At 33.0% G+C, this 18338-nt stretch overlaps 1 protein-coding gene and 1 long non-coding RNA gene across 2 annotated transcripts; both read right to left on the minus strand.

The window, feature by feature from the left end:
* Window positions 1-1280: 1280 nt before the first annotated feature.
* LOC142627026 (uncharacterized) lies at window positions 1281-3925 on the minus strand. The gene is made up of 3 exons (XR_012842744.1): window positions 3830-3925; window positions 3658-3719; window positions 1281-1529 (listed from the first exon to the last, which is right to left on the minus strand). It is a non-coding gene; the product is annotated as an uncharacterized LOC142627026 (long non-coding RNA).
* Window positions 3926-13239: 9314 nt separating this feature from the next.
* On the minus strand, window positions 13240-16776 carry LOC142626838 (G-type lectin S-receptor-like serine/threonine-protein kinase RKS1). Its single transcript, XM_075800546.1, has 7 exons — window positions 15423-16776; window positions 15178-15315; window positions 14788-14978; window positions 14401-14611; window positions 14012-14249; window positions 13736-13886; window positions 13240-13656 (listed from the first exon to the last, which is right to left on the minus strand). The coding sequence occupies exons 1-7, from the start codon at window positions 16702-16704 to the stop codon at window positions 13354-13356; spliced, it is 2514 nt and encodes an 837-aa protein (XP_075656661.1). The 5' UTR covers window positions 16705-16776; the 3' UTR covers window positions 13240-13353.
* Window positions 16777-18338: the final 1562 nt, after the last annotated feature.

Here is an 18338-nt window from a genome sequence, read left to right on the forward strand (position 1 = left end):
TTTATCTGTTTTGCAAGGAACACAGGATTATGTAATGTGGACTATTCCATTATGCATGCATGTCTTTGCTTTTCATGGCTAGTATAGATGCAAAATAACGTGATGCTATTTTCTTCATATATTTGTGCCCAAGTATTTTGATGGAAAAAGAATCATTCTTATCCACTCATATCCAATTGGTTTCATGCTTTTTTCTTCTTCTTTTTTTCTTTTCTTGATAAACCAATTAGTTTCATGCATATTTGTACATCAAACAAGTTGAGCTCAAAGAGACTTTTTCAGCTCGTCAGTCTTTCAAGACAGGCCTCAGCATTATAGATTTTGGCCCAATTCATCATTTTATTACAATTTCATATTGAAGTGTCAATTGTCCATCAAAATTTCTCACAAAATCATTTAAAGTTTTTCCATTCTTCATTCACTCACTCCTCTGGCCTCGAAGAAAAAAAAAAGGGCTTTGTTGCGGAAACCCAAAAGCCGAATCTAAAAGCTGGATGGGCGGTGGCAATAAACTATTTTTGTTTGTAATGGGCTTGGGCTAGCAATAAACTTAGAACAACTTTGTTTGGGCTTTACAGTCTTACAAACTCCCATAAGTGTGTGTTGTTGTCTTGGGACTGCTTCGGCGCAATATTTGTTTTGGGCATTTTGGCTGTGTTCAACTAAAAATTACAATTGCATGAAAGCTTTGAACACTTTAATTTTTAAAGTGGATTTAAGATGTATATTTATTTTTTTTTTTTAAAAGAAGAAATTATGTCCATTATTTTCTAATAGCCTAGTAGCTTTGTGTGGTACTTTCCCTCCTTGGTCTTAAGTTCAATCTATTTTTGGTAATCAATTTATAAAAATAATTTTTTTTATTGCTCGTAAAAAAGAAGTTGAGTCTTGTTCTTAAGTGGTTTTCTAAAATTATTATTATTATTCTTATTATTATTATTATTATTATTTAAGTGGTTTTCTAAAATTATTATTATTGTTGTTGTTGTTATTGTTGTTGTTGTCGTTGTTTCACTGATAAACAAATAATTTTGAGTTCTTTGTGATCAATAAAATGGAAGATGATGGTCATTCAAAAATAAATTTTACTATTCAGAATTTTGACCTATTCAACAAGGGTTATTAAATATATATTTTTTAAATTTACAAGGTTGGGTGGCACATGCAAGGCACATGCTACCCTGTCCCTTGACTTGAGTAACAAAATCAATATAGAGTTTTTATTTAAAGAAATATGAAACTATGTAAGAAAAAAAAAATTGTATGTCATACAATGCTAATCTCATTCGTATATGAATTATAATTACACAAATTTAGATTAAATATTCAAATATGAATATCTATTATAGTACGATAGTTTTTTTAGAACATATTTGTTAAAAGCAATATCCATTCAATAAAAACTTCTAAGAATGCTTACAAATATCATTCTTCAACAATAACCAAGTTTTGCTACAACATTGTAACAATATTTAATTTTTCACAATTAATGTTGTCATATGTTGTAATAAAAGCTCTTCATCAAATACCTGCAACCATCCATAACAAAATTTTTGTTATTCATACTACCTTCTGTATCATCTTACATTTTAGCTTACTTCATTTTAGTGAACACCCTTTTAAGCAAGAAAAAAAATAAAAGAGAACATGATACAAAAGGTATATTTGTCATTAGATGAGACTATAGGTCGAGAACATTAAAAACTAGTAAATCAATGTTAGGTAACAAATAAAACACCCTATATCACCATTCCAACTTTCCAAGCATGACTGCCAAATAAAATTCTAAATAAAAATAAAAATTGAAACAAAAAACACCCAGTTTAGATATGTTGAAATAACATAATGAAGCTAAATTAACTGACACAATCACATAGTGAACCTGTAATAACACTTGCAAAAATATGATATGCTTAAATTGAAAAAACATATAAAATTAAATTCAATTAAGCAAAAGCAGTAGAATCGATAACTTGGAGTGCAGGGTGCATGAAGATTTAGAGGAGGAAGTTTGAAGTTATGCATATTTGCATTTTTGAAAATCAAAACTGAGAGATTACATATATACCATCATTGAAGCAACCAAAGTCCAAAATAACTTCCATATATACAAAAGACCAAATTAGAATAATTTCTTTCTATTTGAGAAAGATTAGATATCCAAGACCTTCAAAATTCATATCCCTAATCCTTTTTTCTTACCTTTTTCTTAGTTACTTTGAGAAGAGAGGATCAGGAGTATGCACATTTTAATAAGCTAGCAAATACAAAGAAATTTTTTTTGAAATCACTATGGTTGCTTTTATGATGTCTACCAATGGCTTAGAGTATCTGTTGTACGCATCAGTCCATATTCTTAGAACTAATACCAGCTTTGAATTTTCCTTAAAATTACATCAAAATGTCAATAAGGTGATAAAGAAAATATAAAAGGGAACATTTTGTCAAAGCAGTGACCATGAATACTGAATAAATGAGATAGTGAGAAAACAATCACCTTTATCATTTAACACTCCACCAAATGCCAATTCATATAACAAGTCTTTCTAGAAGATACGCAAGAAAACAAACTTGAACTAATGATTCTTCATAACAACTGGGAGGCACGACAACTCTACAAGCTGTATTATTATGTATTATATTATTTGCCGAAGTGTAAATTAGTTGTATCTTGTTCTAACCATTGTGCATGAGTGACTCTCAATTTCGCTCATGTACAACTCTAGCTGTTCTGACCACGCGAAATCTACCAAGCTTAAGGAAAATAAGGGTTTGTTGCTCTTTTCCACTACATTTCATTGCATTCTTTTTTTACTATCAATGCTTGGGCCCTTTTGTTCTATCAGGTCTGTCATAGAAACTCTGAAAGTTTCTTTTGGTTGATACTTGATAAGCATTATGTTTCTGGTCTGGTAAAGCGGCATAGAGTTAGTTTGTTCTTTATTGTAAATGCAGTGTATTCTAAAGTGTAATAATTCTATTTCCAAATTGATAAAATTTACGTATCTATCATTTATGTTAAAAAAAAAAAAAAAAAATTGACAAGACTTGGCAATTCAATATGTTCGAAAATTTTATGACTTTTAGTGGCCATCATGTTGTTCATCATGGTTGAAGATATGATCTAACAAAGGGAGCTTAAGCAAGAAAGCTAAAGTACTTAAAGAATTGTTGGACAAACAACCCATGAATACATTGTGGACAAGCTGTCATGAACTCCAATGACACGGCCTAAGTTTCACAAACATGACTAACATGCATATAGACCAATATCAACAATTTACCTTTTTTTTGTTCTTACTTTTCTTGAAGAATTAAGACATTATCCTCAAAATGCAAAGCTCAGCCAAGCATGGCAAAGCATAGCTCTTGCCATGACAAGAAGCTAACCAAATCCAAACACATCAAAAACATTACCATGACCTATTAAATAACTAAGGTAAGGAAAGGAAAAATTATGCACAGAGAACAAAAAATATAAAATAGCCCTTTTTGGCGTTTTCACAAACATGTATATGCATAAGCACTCTTATAAAAACTGAAACTTTGAATGCAAAAAATTTGCCCATCCCAAATCCTATTTACTAACTCAATCATATGCAATTCAATATTATCTTCTCACATCATAAAATCAAAAGAAGAAGAGAGGAAAAGAACCTTATGGACATTTGCTTTCATGTCCTCGAACCTTGAAAATCTGACCTCATCAGGATGTTGTTCTATTAAGAAAAAATAGAACAGGAAACTGGAAAAAGTTTATCAAAAAACACAATCAAATAGAAGGAATGAATGAGTCAAAGTGGGAAAAAAAAGTTACAAAGAGATTTACCTGCTGTATGTGTGATCGGTAGTCTTTGGAAAGAGAGAGCTTCAGTTTCACAACTCAAAGAAGCTGAACAAAACATAGCCACAGTCCATAATTGCTAGCTGAATAGCAAAAGTTAAAAGGTAATAACATGTACCTGTCAAATATCAATTTGGGGGGGGTGGGGGGTGTAAAAGATATTGAATAAACAATTGGGCTTTGAGCCTGGTACCAGTTTGTTTTTGTCAGGGGGCTTCTAAGCTCACGAGTCAACTTAGATTGCAAAGGTCCGAGGAGTTATCCGAGGATGAACATCTCCTCCGACGGGCTCGACAAAGATCCTAGGATTTGCTAAAGGGGTTAGAGGCAAGCTCCTGGAAAAACTGATGGGTAAAAGGGCAATCCAAGCATCCTTTTGAAGCAAAAACGTATGAGAAATATTTGAGGAAAAAGCTGCTACCACCACATTAAAGACCCTGCATCTGCCTGTGTGGCTACATTAATGGGGAAATGACCTCTGAACAGTAGAATTCAGCCTTCTTGCTGTTGTTCGAAGACTTGAAGAAGGTGGCGGATGGGACAAGTATCTAAGGGAAAGATTTGTATAGCACCTGGAAAAACCAGTAAAGAAGAAGTATATAAGAGAAATGGCAGCAACTGGAGCTTCATTTGTCAAAGTAAAGAGGCATATACTCGGGTTTACAACTGTTTTGAAGTCTGTAGCTTGTGAATTTTATTTTTCTACTACTCGTTGATGCTGTATTATCAAATCTGCTGACAAAATTTGCTAGTTATTGTAAATTGCAACGCCTTGTATTTTGTGTTCCAGGCTAGATCATCTCTTGGGACATGAGAAATTTGGTTAGCAATTTTAGTTCAATTGGGCCAGATTTATTTTGCTCTCTCTCTCTCTCTCTCTCTCTCTCTCTCTCTCATTTGTAGTGAAAGTGTAAAACCTGAGAATGTGATCATGTCTAAAATCCACCAAAGAAATTGAGAATAAACTCTAAATTTTATTAATTTGATAACTAAATGTCTTAGAGCCTAGAACATGTTTAAATAGTAAAATAAAAATCTAGGGCAGCTAGGAAAACCCACCAAATCGTAATTTGCGCTAATCTCACAAGATGAGGTGGCAAAATAGTAAATTTTACCGAGAACAACAAAATTGAGATAATTACAGAATTAAAAATTATTTTCTCCAACAGACGTCCCAAAATAACGAGACATGATTCTGAATTTTAAATTAAAAGTTATAAAGGAAATAAATATTACAAAAAAATGACAAAAATGAAAATTTTAGGGACTTTGCGCAAAATGTGGCTTCAAATGTGGCCTATGGCGGCAATTTTCTTTTTTTATCCCAGTATCATTTCCATGCATGTCACCAATTTTTGTGCAATTTTATCTTTATGGTTGATGATTTTTACTAGTACTTTTTATTAAATTGTTGTCACCGTATGTGTGTTTCACGGTTAGATGGTCTTACTTGAGAATTCCTAGAAGTACGTACTTTTGTGATACCCGAAACCATAAAATCAAGGGATCAAAAGAAATAAAAAAGTAACACCCCCCCTCCCCTCATAGGGTTGAGAATTAGAGAGATAATAGTATAAAGAAAAGAAATGGAAAAAATAAAATGCCAAAAATTGAAGGAAAGAAAAGAATATAAAACTAGGATACCTCTCACAAACCCAAGACCCCACCATAATTTTCTTTTTCTCTTTCCTTCTTTTAAATTTGTTTTGAAGTTTAGAGAGGAAAGGAAATATTAAATTGAAATGGAATGGGATAGATTGGAATAAAAAGGCTTAAGATAATCTCCATATTCAGATTTTAGGAAAATAATAATGAATAAAAAATAAGGAAAAAAAGTAACTTTGTCTCCATTAATCAAGTGAAGGAGGTATTCTTCCATTTGTTCCTTTGTTGTTTTTGTTTCAAACAAAAGAAGAATTCCTTGCTTTCACTCCTCTCTAGCATAAATTTATCTCATCTTATATTGATGAACATGAATAAGAAATAAGAAAAAAATAAAAAGAATAACTTTGTCTCAATTGATCAAGTGAAGGAGGTGTTCAATTCCATTTGTTGTTTTGTTTTTTTTTTTTTTCAAACAAAAGAAGGATTCCTTGCTTTCACCCCTCTCAAGCTCAAATTTATGTCAACTTATATTGGTGTTCATCATCGTATAGGAAAAGCTTAATATATTTTCTTTACTATTTATTGAGTCATATTATTTGTAAATTTGTAGACATAATAGTATAATCATAATTAAATGAATTTGCAAAGGACATTGTTGATCCTTATAAAGTCACAGCTATCAACTCTTTGCATAGTGTTCGGATGAAAGAAATTAGAAAGAAATGATTTATTGTTTATTTATTTTGAAAGTCATAAACTTATAATAGCAAAAGGAATGGAATGGTTAAATTTGTTCCACTTCCACCCACAAATTTTTATGATAAATACTAAAGGCACAACAAATTTCATTATAAAAGTTTTACATATTAACATAACTGTGGGGAGTAAAAGAACCCGAGCAGGTATTTGGGCCTTTGGGCTCTGACAAGAAGGGCCAATCCGTTCTTGATTAAAAGCCTGTTAGTACTGCAAATCGGCCCATACGCCGAGGGTCCGAGGATACATCCGAAAATGAATTTCTCCTCGGATAGACCCAAGAGAACTCGGAGATTCGCTATAAAGATCAGGGCAGAGTTCTAGAAAGACTCTTGGTTAAAAGGGGGATCCCTGAACCCTCTAGATGCACCGGTGTTAGAGAAATATCTTAGGCGAAGGCTGCCCCCTCCACATTAAAGACTCTGCACCTACCTCCCTGGCCGCATTAATGGAGAAGTGACCCCTGAACAGTAGAACTGAAACTTCTGGTTACTATTTAAAGCACTAAGAGAAGAAGTATCTAGGGGGAGAAGATTTAAGCAACACGTGGATAAAGCACCAAGAGAAGAAGTATTTAAGGGGAGTAAAGGCCAAAGAAAAGGGGGATCGATCAAACACCCAAGAAAGAAAATAAGAATTGTAACCTTCAAGAAAGAAAGAGAAATAATACAGAGATTGTCCTCGGCTTATGTCTGAGGAAGCTCCTTTGCAATAATCAGTTACTATTTGCAAGTATTTTTACACCTTAGCCTGTTTATTAAATTTCCAGTACCCCTAGCTAGATTTCAGATCCACACTCTATAAATCTTATTGTTTAAGGCTCATTGGGCCTGAGCCCACAGTTGTCTTTGGGTCCAGGTGCAATTGTGCCCTTACAATAACAATGGATATCCTAGATAACACATTAACAACATAATTAAGACATATATTACAAAAATGACACATCAATTTATCACGTAACTGTGTTCTGATTAAATTTTTTTTTTTCTTGGATATGTATTTGACATATAGGTAGTAAAATTTGCATTGCGCCTTTAATCAGTAATTTTGTATTGCGTGTGGGCAAAATGGTACATTCTTATTAATTAAATCAAAATTAGATGTTTACCCCCTTTCAACTAAAGCACAGATCATTATTATAAAAAAAAAATAAAAAAAAAAACTAAAGCACAAATAAAAAATAAAGAACAAAGATGACATTAAATTCCTTCTCTCTCTCTCTCTCTCTCTCTCTCTCTCCTTTACATCTAACATCCAAAGAAAGAAAGAAATCACGAAATTTGCACGTAAAGTTTTTCATTCATTTCCACTTCTTTACACTATCTAAATTTTATTTTGAAATTTGAAAAAAAAAAAAAAAAAGAGGAATCAATGGTGCTATAAATATTGATCTACCCAACATAAATTATTCATGCAACCAAACGGATCAATGGTTATATATTTTAGGAGAGCCAACAATTGATAGCTTGACCAACGAAGCTTTGAAGCCAAATCCAAGTTCTTGCTTGCTGTTATTATTGTAAATAAAACAATAGCTTGTTCTGTATTATAGAAGTGACATACAATAAGGTTTCATTGCTATTTTGAAATTAAAATTTATGATGAGTTAGAGGCCATTTTTCTTAGCTTATTCTCCAATTTGTTTCCCTAAATTGAGAGATCCAAGCCCAGTTTCATTTGAAGATGATCGTCTTTTTTAAGTGAAGGTAGCATTTTGTTGAAGTGTACAAAAAGTTGTACTTGTTCGTAGAGTTCATTTTCCAGGTGAGTATCCAAGATAATCCATTAATACTTACTTATTCACATACATATAGAACACCACCTAATCAATTAGAAGCAAAACACACACAACTATCAAGTGCAATAGACAAAAGCAAAGCATCCACCACTTTCAACCATATGATGAGGGGACTTGCACAGTTGCACCTGCAATTTCTACAGTTTACCTTGCAAACGGTTTGTTTATCATTGCCCCCTCTGTAAACTTGACTTTGGTATCAAATGTGCCTCGCTACCACTCATCTTTTTGAAGTTCAAATTCATGAGCTGGTTAATCCTCTTTAATAGCTCAATAATTTTTATCAACAACATATTAAAAAATATTCTTAACTAATTTTTTTGTTTTTTGTTTTAAAATTAATACATTAGTTTGTAAGATTTTAATAATAAATATAATATACTCCAAGAATCATTGATTTTCATTTTGTATCGCCGGCTTTTAGGCAAAACATTACTTGTTAATTGAGTTAAAACTAGATTTTTACCCCCCATTCAGTTCAAGGTGCCGACAAATAGTAAATAAATATAAATGATTAAGTTCTAAAGAAAAAAATTATCTGATTCCTTTATTTCTTATTTCATATACATTAATCATTCATTTCTTCCCACTCTTTTAAGCTCTCTAAATTCTATTTTAGAAATCTAAATAAAAGGTCTGACAGAAGTCGAGGTTTAAATACATATCTATCCAACCTAAATTTATGCAACAAAACGGACCGTACCTTATATACTTAAGAGAGGTAACGTGGTACTTGACCAACGAAGTTTTGAAGCCAAGCACAAGTTCTTGTTCCTACGTGAGAATTACTTGTTCTTATATATATATATATATATATATATATATAATGTAGCTTATGTTGTATTAATAATACAGTATTATAGAAGTGAAATGCAATAAGATTTTGTTGCTATATATTTTGCTATTCCATTTGAAGATGATCATCATCCCTTTTTAGTGTAGGGACTTGGAGTGACAAAAGGGCGCATTCTGTTGAAGAGCACGGAAATTGGATTTTGCTATTTATAATACAAATGAATATGGAAAGTGAGTATATTTAAGATAATCCTTCGTTAATTCAAATTTTGTCAATATTTAAACAAACATTGGCTTGCACTATTTTGATATGCATTTATGATATTGATAACGTAGTAAAATCTAAATCATTTATATAATAGCAAAAATGGGCTTTTGCCCCCTTCGCCCAAAAGATGTAGTAAAATACCCCTATTCTAAAACTATCTAGCAAAATACCCCTGTTTTGAAACTCGATTTTCTAAAAATCGAGTTATAGGCAATCAAATTTAAAAAAAAAAAAAAAATTTTATGGAACTCGAGCTCCATGTGAATTTTTCCAAATAACTCAATTTTCATCCAATCGAGTTTTACATTGAAACTCGATTTTCTAAAAATTGAGTTTAAAACAGGGTCATTTTGCTTAATAGTTTCATAACATGAGCATTTTGCTATATCTTTTGGGAGAAATGAGCAAACGCCCATTTTGGCCTTTATATAACTATAAAATATTAGACTTTTAAAAATGGGTAAATTTCAAATTACACTCCTAAAGTTTGGGGATGTTTAGATTTTACACTCTAAGGTTTTTTAATTTGAATTTTACTCCTTGAAATTCGAGTATGTTTGGATTTTACACTCTGATGTTTCAGAATTTGGATTTTACCCCCTAAAGCTTTGGGGTGTTTGGATTTTACGCCTCCAAATTTTGAAATTTCAAGATGTAAAACTCAAATACCTCCAAATTTTAGGTGGTAAAATCCAAACACCCTTAAAATTTACAAAGTAAAATCCAAATTTTGAAACGTTAGAATGTAAAACCCAAATACCCCTAAATTTTAGGGGTTAAAATCTAAATTCTGAAATTTCAGAGCGTAAAATCGAAACACTTTCAAACTTTTAGGGTATAATTTGCAATTTACCCTTTAAAAATCTATTATAATGTTTTCTTAATAACTCTAAAACACTTGCAGATTCCATTTCCACTTCATTAAATATATTACAATGATTAAGCCAATTGACCATTATTAAAAGGCCCATTCTTTCGCCACAAAATTGAACATTAATTTTCTCCTCATAAAAGAAGAAAAATAAGTGAATATTAATTTACTAGACCAGCCTCTAGTCTTTTACAATATAAATGTTATGGTAAAAGCTTTGCTGCATATTAATATGCAACAACTGCTGCATATTAATATGCAACAACTGCTGCATAATGGGTTATGAGGTAGCAAAAAATAAAAGCAGCATATGTCCAAGAGTCCACTTGATCATGACTCTTAAATACATGTTACTTTCTTTTTGCTGCCATATAACCTATTATGCAGCAAAACTTTTCCCTATTTATCTTTACCTATTTAATGACTCGTTTATTTATCCAAAAAAAAAAAAAACCGAGGCAAAGCCAATATGAATAACTTACCTTGCCACAATTGAATGTAACTACCCTCTTGGACACTTCTCTATTTGAAATGGATTCATTTCATGATTAAGATAAAAAAAAATTATAAAATTTAAAAATTACATATTCAAAGGTGTAGTGATTGTCATCTCATTTAATGACCGCTATAAGTGCACAATTGCACCTGAACCCAAAGACAACTACGGGCTCAGGCCCAATGAGCCTTAAACAATGAAATTTGTAGAGTGTGGGCTTGAAACCTAGGTTAGAAGTACTGAGAATTTGATAACAGGCTAAAAGTTGCAAACACTTGTAAATAATAAACGATAATTGCAAATAGACCTCCTCGGACGTAAGCCGAGGACCCTCTCTGTATTATTTCTCTTTCTTTCTCAAAGATTACAATTCTTAATTTCTTTCTTTGTTTCTTGGCCCCCCTTTTTTCTTTGGCGTTCATCCCCCTTAAATACTTCTTTTCCTGATACTTTATCCACGTATTGCTCAAACCTCTTCCCCCCTAGATATTTCTTTTCTTAGTGCCTTTGAATAGTGACCAGAAGTTTCAGTTCTACTGTTTATGAGTCACTTCCCCATTAATGCGGCCAGGGAGGTAGGTGCAGAGTCTTTAATGTGGAGGTGGCAGCCTTTGCTTTTGGTATTTTTCTAACACCGGTGTACCTCGAAGGCTCAGGGTTTCCCCCTTTTAACCAACAGTCCTTCCAGAATTCTGCCTTGCCCTTCGTAGTGAATCTCCAAGTTCTCTTGGATCTGTCCGAGGAGAAAACTCACCATCGGCTGTATCCTCGGACCCTCGACGTATGGGCCGATTCGTAGTACTAACAAATTCTTAGATCAAGAGCAGATCGGCCCTCCTTGCTACAGCCCAAAAGGCCCAAATGCCAACTTGGGTTCCTTTACACCCCACAACCGCCTGAACATTGTTTGATCTAAAAAAATAATATCTTAACCAAAAAATAGATTCTCTTTATTTCAAGCGAAATGGAGAAGATTTGTTCCATATTTTCAACCCAAAAACCCATGCAAGAGGCTAACCCAAGCTGACATCACTGTCTCAAGCCTCACCATCAATTTTCATACGTTCAAACCTTTTACACTAATCCCCTCTCTAATGGTTCATTTGGATTTAGGGGGGTAGGGAGAATGAAAGGGAGTAGAGTAGAGTTAGCCGAAAAATAGGTTATTTTTTAGCCAACTCAATTCTAATCTCTTCCACTCCCCGTCCCTCCCTCTCATTCCAAATAGACCCTAAGTCTCTCTATCTCTCTCTCTTCCAAGGTTGTAAATTTTGTACGAATTTCAAATACCCTCAAAATGTACTAAATAAATTATCGAGTTGTACTGTGGATTTCTCAAGTGTTTCAATTGGTATTTTTTTTTTTGGAGGATAAACGGCAGAAGTGTTTCAATTGGTTTTAATATTTCTACTTATACAAGAAATCCGAAAAAAAAAATGGGGGTTATAAAACAAAATATTTGGACTAATATTTTGCGCTAATGTATTTGAGCTTATAAAATATATGGATTTTAATGTTTATGTTTAGAAATATAAATTATTCTCATAAAGAAAAAGAATAAATATATATTATTTATTTATAAGTCTTGTTGTAACGACCTAATGGTACATAAGTACTAACCATTATCTAACTATTTTGTTCCCAGAGTGCTATCCATCACAAACTGCATGTTTGGCTTTAGCTTTCTTGGAACTCATAAATTTGTCAATAGGTTATGTAAGTTTCCAATATGTTTAGCTTGCAACTTCGTAAATATACATGAGATACATTTATAGATAAGCATAACTAAATGTGTATTAAAATTTTACCACGAATGCATATAATATATATATATATATATATATATATATATATATATATATATATATATATATAATGTTTGTATATTTGAAAATATAAAATAGCTACTAATAAAATAAATATAAGTTTATTTGAAACAAATGAAAAAAAAAATCATTTGAATTGTTATCCATGAAATTCTTAATTTTAGTTTGTCTAACCGTTATTTATATAATAATAATACCATAAGAAAAATGAATCAATGATGGTGACTTTTTTTAAGGTTTATTAATTTTGATTCTATATTTTTCACACTTAATAACTCATATAACACCAAAAAAAAATAAGAAATTTAAATTAGATTGCTTGATTTTTGTAGTGTAGTAAGAAGTTGCACCAAATTTTTTGTTTTTTTTTAAATGGATGAGACACACATACCATAAAATTAGACTCAAATTTGAGATTTAGTTTAATTTTCTTTCAGCTTTGGCTTTAAATACATACATACATACATATATATATTGAGATTTATGTTGAGGCTTGCACTGCGTTATAATCTATAGATCTTGAAAGATCAACGTCTCGGCCAAAAAAAAAAAAGAATGATCTTGAAAGGTCAAGGGAGAGTGCAGTCCACCTAAGTAGGTCATATTCACCAACAATTCTATTTACTTTTGGATCACTTGGAGTAAAAGGAGAGTCAATTTATTTTTATATTTCATCTTATTTAGAAATTAAAGAATATTATTGTTACTTCACAATGGAGCTGAACAAACTTGGAGAATTAATTGAAAAATCAAACTAGAAAGGTAGCGGGTGTTCTCAATTATTGAATCATAGGATAAAAAACCAAGTTAATGTGTATTTATTTTTAAATAATTTAATAGTTACAAAAATGAGAGTGGAATTTCAAACCCTACAGGCAATGCCACTGACTAAGTTAAGAAAAGCAGATTATTAGTAACAATATAAGTAGTAGTAACAACTGAAAAAAAAAAAAAAAGGGGGGAAATTTAACACTTAAGAATAAAACGAATAAAAAATTACATTTTTTTCATAAATACAAAAAGAGCAAAATTTTAATTTGTCCTAGAAATCCTTATAGAAGCATTTTAGATGTAGCTAACTAGAATCTTTACCTTTAGCGAGCTTCGACTTTGGTGATTGTCACGTCATTTATAGAATAAAACAGCTCACCTGTGATTGATCGCAAATTATTGGTAGGTCTTCTAAAAATGAAAGCAGGTTGTTTTGGAGAAGGAAGAGTTGTTTCACAACTTAGCATGAGAAGAACTGCCAACATTGTTGGTCGGTCCATTGCATCTTCTTGCACACATAAGAGCCCAATTCGAATGCATCTCAAGACTTCATGGGAAACAAATGAGTCATTTATCGATGAATCAACTATATCCAAGACTCTATCTTCTCTCCATAGTTCCCAAACCTATATGGTTCATAGCATTACCCATAAGGGGCTGTATTATAAATGTAAATGGTAAAGATTGTTGTTTTTTATTACTTACATGCCCTATCAAAGTTAGGGAATCGTGCCTTTGATAAGAACTATTATTCTTCTTGCCACTAACGATCTCCAATAATATGACACCAAAACTAAAAACATCAGATTTTGTTAAAAATTTCCCAAATATTGCATACTCTGGTGACATATAACCACTGCATGTGAACAATATTAAAAATAAAGTTAAAGTTAAGCTTGCATAGGCCTTCATTTTTCGTAAGGGTGGCAATTGTGCAAGGCTTTGTGCACGCAAGCATGCATGTGTTTGGGTGATACTTACTATGTTCCGACAACTCTAGTTGTCGTGTCTTGAATTTGGTCCCCATTGGATATACGAGCTATCCCGAAATCCGAAATTTTAGGATTCATCTCACCATCTAAGAGAACATTACTAGTTTTAAGATCCCTATGTATGATTTTTAATCTTGAGTCTTGATGAAGATACAAAATCCCACGAGCGATCCCAATGATGATTTCAAAGCGTTTCCCCCAATTAAGCAATGAACTTCTTGTATGATCTACAATAAAATTTAACTCTAGTATACTCAAAATGTGATTAATTAGTGTAAAAATATTTGGTTGTATGTAGTCCCAATATTTTCTTTGAACATAAATAATAGAAAAAAATAAAACAGATGAATGCAATCGATTTATAGAAATAAGACATACCAAAAATGAAAAAGTCCAAGCTTTTGTTGGGCATGTACTCATAAATCAACATCTTTTCTTCCCCCTGAATGCAACAACCAAAAAGCTTGACAAGATTCCTATGCTGAAGTTTTGCAATCAACAAAACTTCATTTTTGAATTCCTCTATTCCTTGTGCTGAACTGTAGGATAGCCTTTTAATAGCTACTTCCTGTCCATTAGATAATTGACCCTAAATCCATGATCCAAAATTAAGCTCAGTCACAACAATTAATTCAATAACATATGTCTTAGCTTATGTAAATCATTTTCCTACATTCACACTCACACAATAATGGAATTTGAAAAAGAAAGGAAAATATGCAAGATATTTACGTTAAATGATGTCATTATGAATTGTAAATGTACCTTAAAAACAGAACCAAAGCCACCTTGCCCTAGTTTGTTGATTGGAGAGAAATTGTCAGTGGCAGCAACTATGCAGCCTAGATCAAAGATTAATAAATCTGGATGACTACTACTCTCCTCTAGCCCATGTCCCTCCAAATAGCCTTTAGTACCGGTAAAATATAATGATTGATTGTGCAATTTTCTTTTTACTGTCAAAAAACATATTGATAAATTGCTCACTATAATTTTGCGATTGAGCATTTATATAACTCATGTAGACTACTAAAATGACTCTTGATTTATATGTACATATATATATATATATATATATATATATATATATATATATATATATATCTATATTTGTCTGTGTTCGTGTGACCAATACAATGGAAGTGAGTTTGTTACCTTTTGTTTTCCTCTTCTTCATTAGGCAAATATAGGCCATCAAGCATACCATAAACAATGTCACCATAACAGAAATTATTGTAATAGCCAGCTGCCTCTTGTGGCCAAGAAAACCATTGGACTTCCTTGTGTAAGTAGCTGAAGAACAAAAAAAAAAAAAGAAAAAAAAAATCAGTCCACGATCTGTATGTTGAAATAGGCAGAAATGAAAATTTACGAGAAATGCAAGCAAGTGGAGAAGGCACCTAACTCAGTTGCATCTACACGTACATTTAGACCCCACCTATCATATGAAGTTTCCGAAACGTCAACCAATTCACCATACCATGCCAAGCAACGGGTCCCCTTCCCATCAATATTCATGCTGATAAAAGCTGTGCAAGAGCAATTTCTCAAGCATGCCTGCTCGCACTCTGAGCTACTCATACTCATGTCCATCCAAACTGCATTAAATGTATCAGGAGCCTTCAAACGCTCCACCTTCACAAACCCTTCTCCATTCCCACACATCGACAACCCCAACTGCTTCCTCACACACCCCCCAGAACCATCTCTGAGATCCCAATTCTTCCGAGACTTGGGTTCATACCCTGGCAAACACGTACACTCAAACTTATAAACATTGTTATCAGACTCAGGACCACATTTACCGTAGGCACCACAGTGTCTATAGTTGTCACACCGGTATTTAGGTACTGACCAGAATTCCTTCCATTGAAGGTCACCATCATTCCACATAAGTTTCTGGAGTAATCCAGAGTTGCCAACCACTAGTCTAGAAATGATGGAGGGGTCATCAATAGAGTAGGCGTATGATACCTCATCTTCATTGTTAACAGAATCGTAATTAAAACCCCATGAGACAGTTGCTGATGATGATGATGTTGGCCACGGCCATGGAGCTGACCGCCAATATAAAGTCGAACCCTTATAAAAGACGCCTTGTGGAGAGCCAGTAGGATTCATCTTAAAGAAGTAGTCCCCAGTTCCGGGGTCATCTTGCGATTTCCAAGATGTCAAGAACCTGTCTAGCCCAGTTATCCGATTCAACCCAAGCCTCATGCCTGGAAGCAAAGTGTCTGTAGGATGATCAAAGCTTTGCCATATCAACTTATTGTTATTGCCTTGGACCAATACCAGATTTCCTGAGTCTTGAAGCTGTGCAACAGAGGAGGTTGTCCCTTGGACAGACACATTCGTAGACCAAAGAAGACGGTTAGAACTGTCATGGAGGACAAGGTTTCCATACTGGTTGATGGAGAGAACTCCGGAGGAATCAAAAATAGGATCATTCCTGTTTGCCACCCACACAAGAGTTTGTTTTGCCACTTTGACAAACCAAATACCAAGATACCGGTAGCTAGAATTGCCGGGACTGAAGAAGCCTAAGGCGAAATTATTTTTGTTGGAAATCAAAGACTGGCCATCCTTGATGGATTGGTCTGGTGTTAAGGTGTCAACGGAAGTACAAAATGGGAAGAAAAGCATGATCAGAATCAACGACATGACCATGGTTTCAGCATCCATGTTTGTGTGCAGGGGTCTTCTTTTTTTTTTTTTTTTAATATGGGGTGGGAAAAATATATTGATATTTGTGGATAGAACTTATTGATATTGATATTGATATATTGAAAAATATATTAATATGGTGTGCGGTTTGATTGAGTATTCTGAAAAGAAAATGGATGCCGGGTCAAGCCAATAAGTCAGAAGTCCAGAATGGCGTCGAGGGACTGTAGGCATCCTAGGCATCAATTTTCACCGACTGGCAGATATTTTATTTTTAAATCCCCGACGTGCTCCCAACTATTCATCTATTCCCCACCGCACTTTAAATTAAAGCAAACCAAAATATATGTAAACGAAAATGACCGCAAGGAAAATGACTTATTGGTAACTTTTTGGGATGTAAAAACTATTTAGGATATTTAGTGTTGGTAAATTTTTAGTGTTGGTAACTGTTGGTAACTTTTGTCCGCAAAATGAGATATTTCCTTGTGGTCATTTTCGTTTACCTAATTGAACAATCTCTTAGAACATTGTTCCTACAGCACTATCCATCACAGACTGCATGTTTGCCTTTTAGCTTTCCTAAAAGTTCTTATGTTTGGCTACGACTTATTGCGTGGAGCTCAGAAAATTTTCTATAGGTTACATCATTCTCTAATATGCTTCATTTTTTACTTATTACCATATGAAGCTTGCACGGCACTTAATTATATATCTTCAAAGGTTAGGGGAAGTACAGTCCGCTGAAGTAGGAAGTATTCAACAAAACTTATATTTTACTTTTGGATCACCTGGTACAAAAGGAAATAAAGAAGGAAAAAAAATAAGAATTATATTTTATTTCATAAATAGAGTAAAATGTTAATTGTTCCCATAAATCCTTATAAAAACAATTTAGATGCAGTAATCTTTACCTTTTAGCGAGCTTCAAACATAGTTATTGTCACATCATTTATAGAATAAAACTTTTTTTCAGTGATTGATTCCAAATCATTTGTTGGTCTTCTAAAAATGAAAGCAGGTTGTTTCGGAGAAGAAAGAATTGTTTCACAACATAGCATGAGAAGAATAGCCAACATAGTTGGTCGATCCGTTGCCTTTTCTAGCACACATAAGAGCCCAATTTGAATGCATCTCAAAACTTCATGAGAAACAGATGACTCAGTAATCGATGAATCAACTATATCTCAGGCTCTATCTTCTCTCCATAGTTCCCAGACCTGTACGGTTTATAGCATTATCTAAAAGGGGTTGTATTATATATACAAATGGAAAAGGTGGTTGTTTTTTTGTTACATACATGCCCTATCAGAGTTAAGGAATGGTGTGTTTGATAAGAACTGTTATTCTTTTTGCCACTAATGATCTCCAACAATATGACACCAAAACTAAAAAAATCTGATTTTGTTGAAAATTTCCCGAATACTGCATACTCCGGTGACATATGTCACTGCAATATTTTTCAAGTATATAGAACTCCCTATTCAGTTAAAAGCAAATTACACTCACGAGTATCAAGTCTAATAATACACAAAAGCAAAGCATTCACCACTTTCAATTTCTTTAAACAAATTAGTTGTGTATCTGATTGACAGGGGAACTTAAACACATCAGCCATGAGCATCCTTTGCTCTCCTTTGACGGTTCAGGAT

The sequence above is a fragment of the Castanea sativa genome, chromosome 3, assembly GCF_040712315.1.
Source record: "Castanea sativa cultivar Marrone di Chiusa Pesio chromosome 3, ASM4071231v1".
Lineage (NCBI taxonomy): Eukaryota > Viridiplantae > Streptophyta > Magnoliopsida > Fagales > Fagaceae > Castanea > Castanea sativa.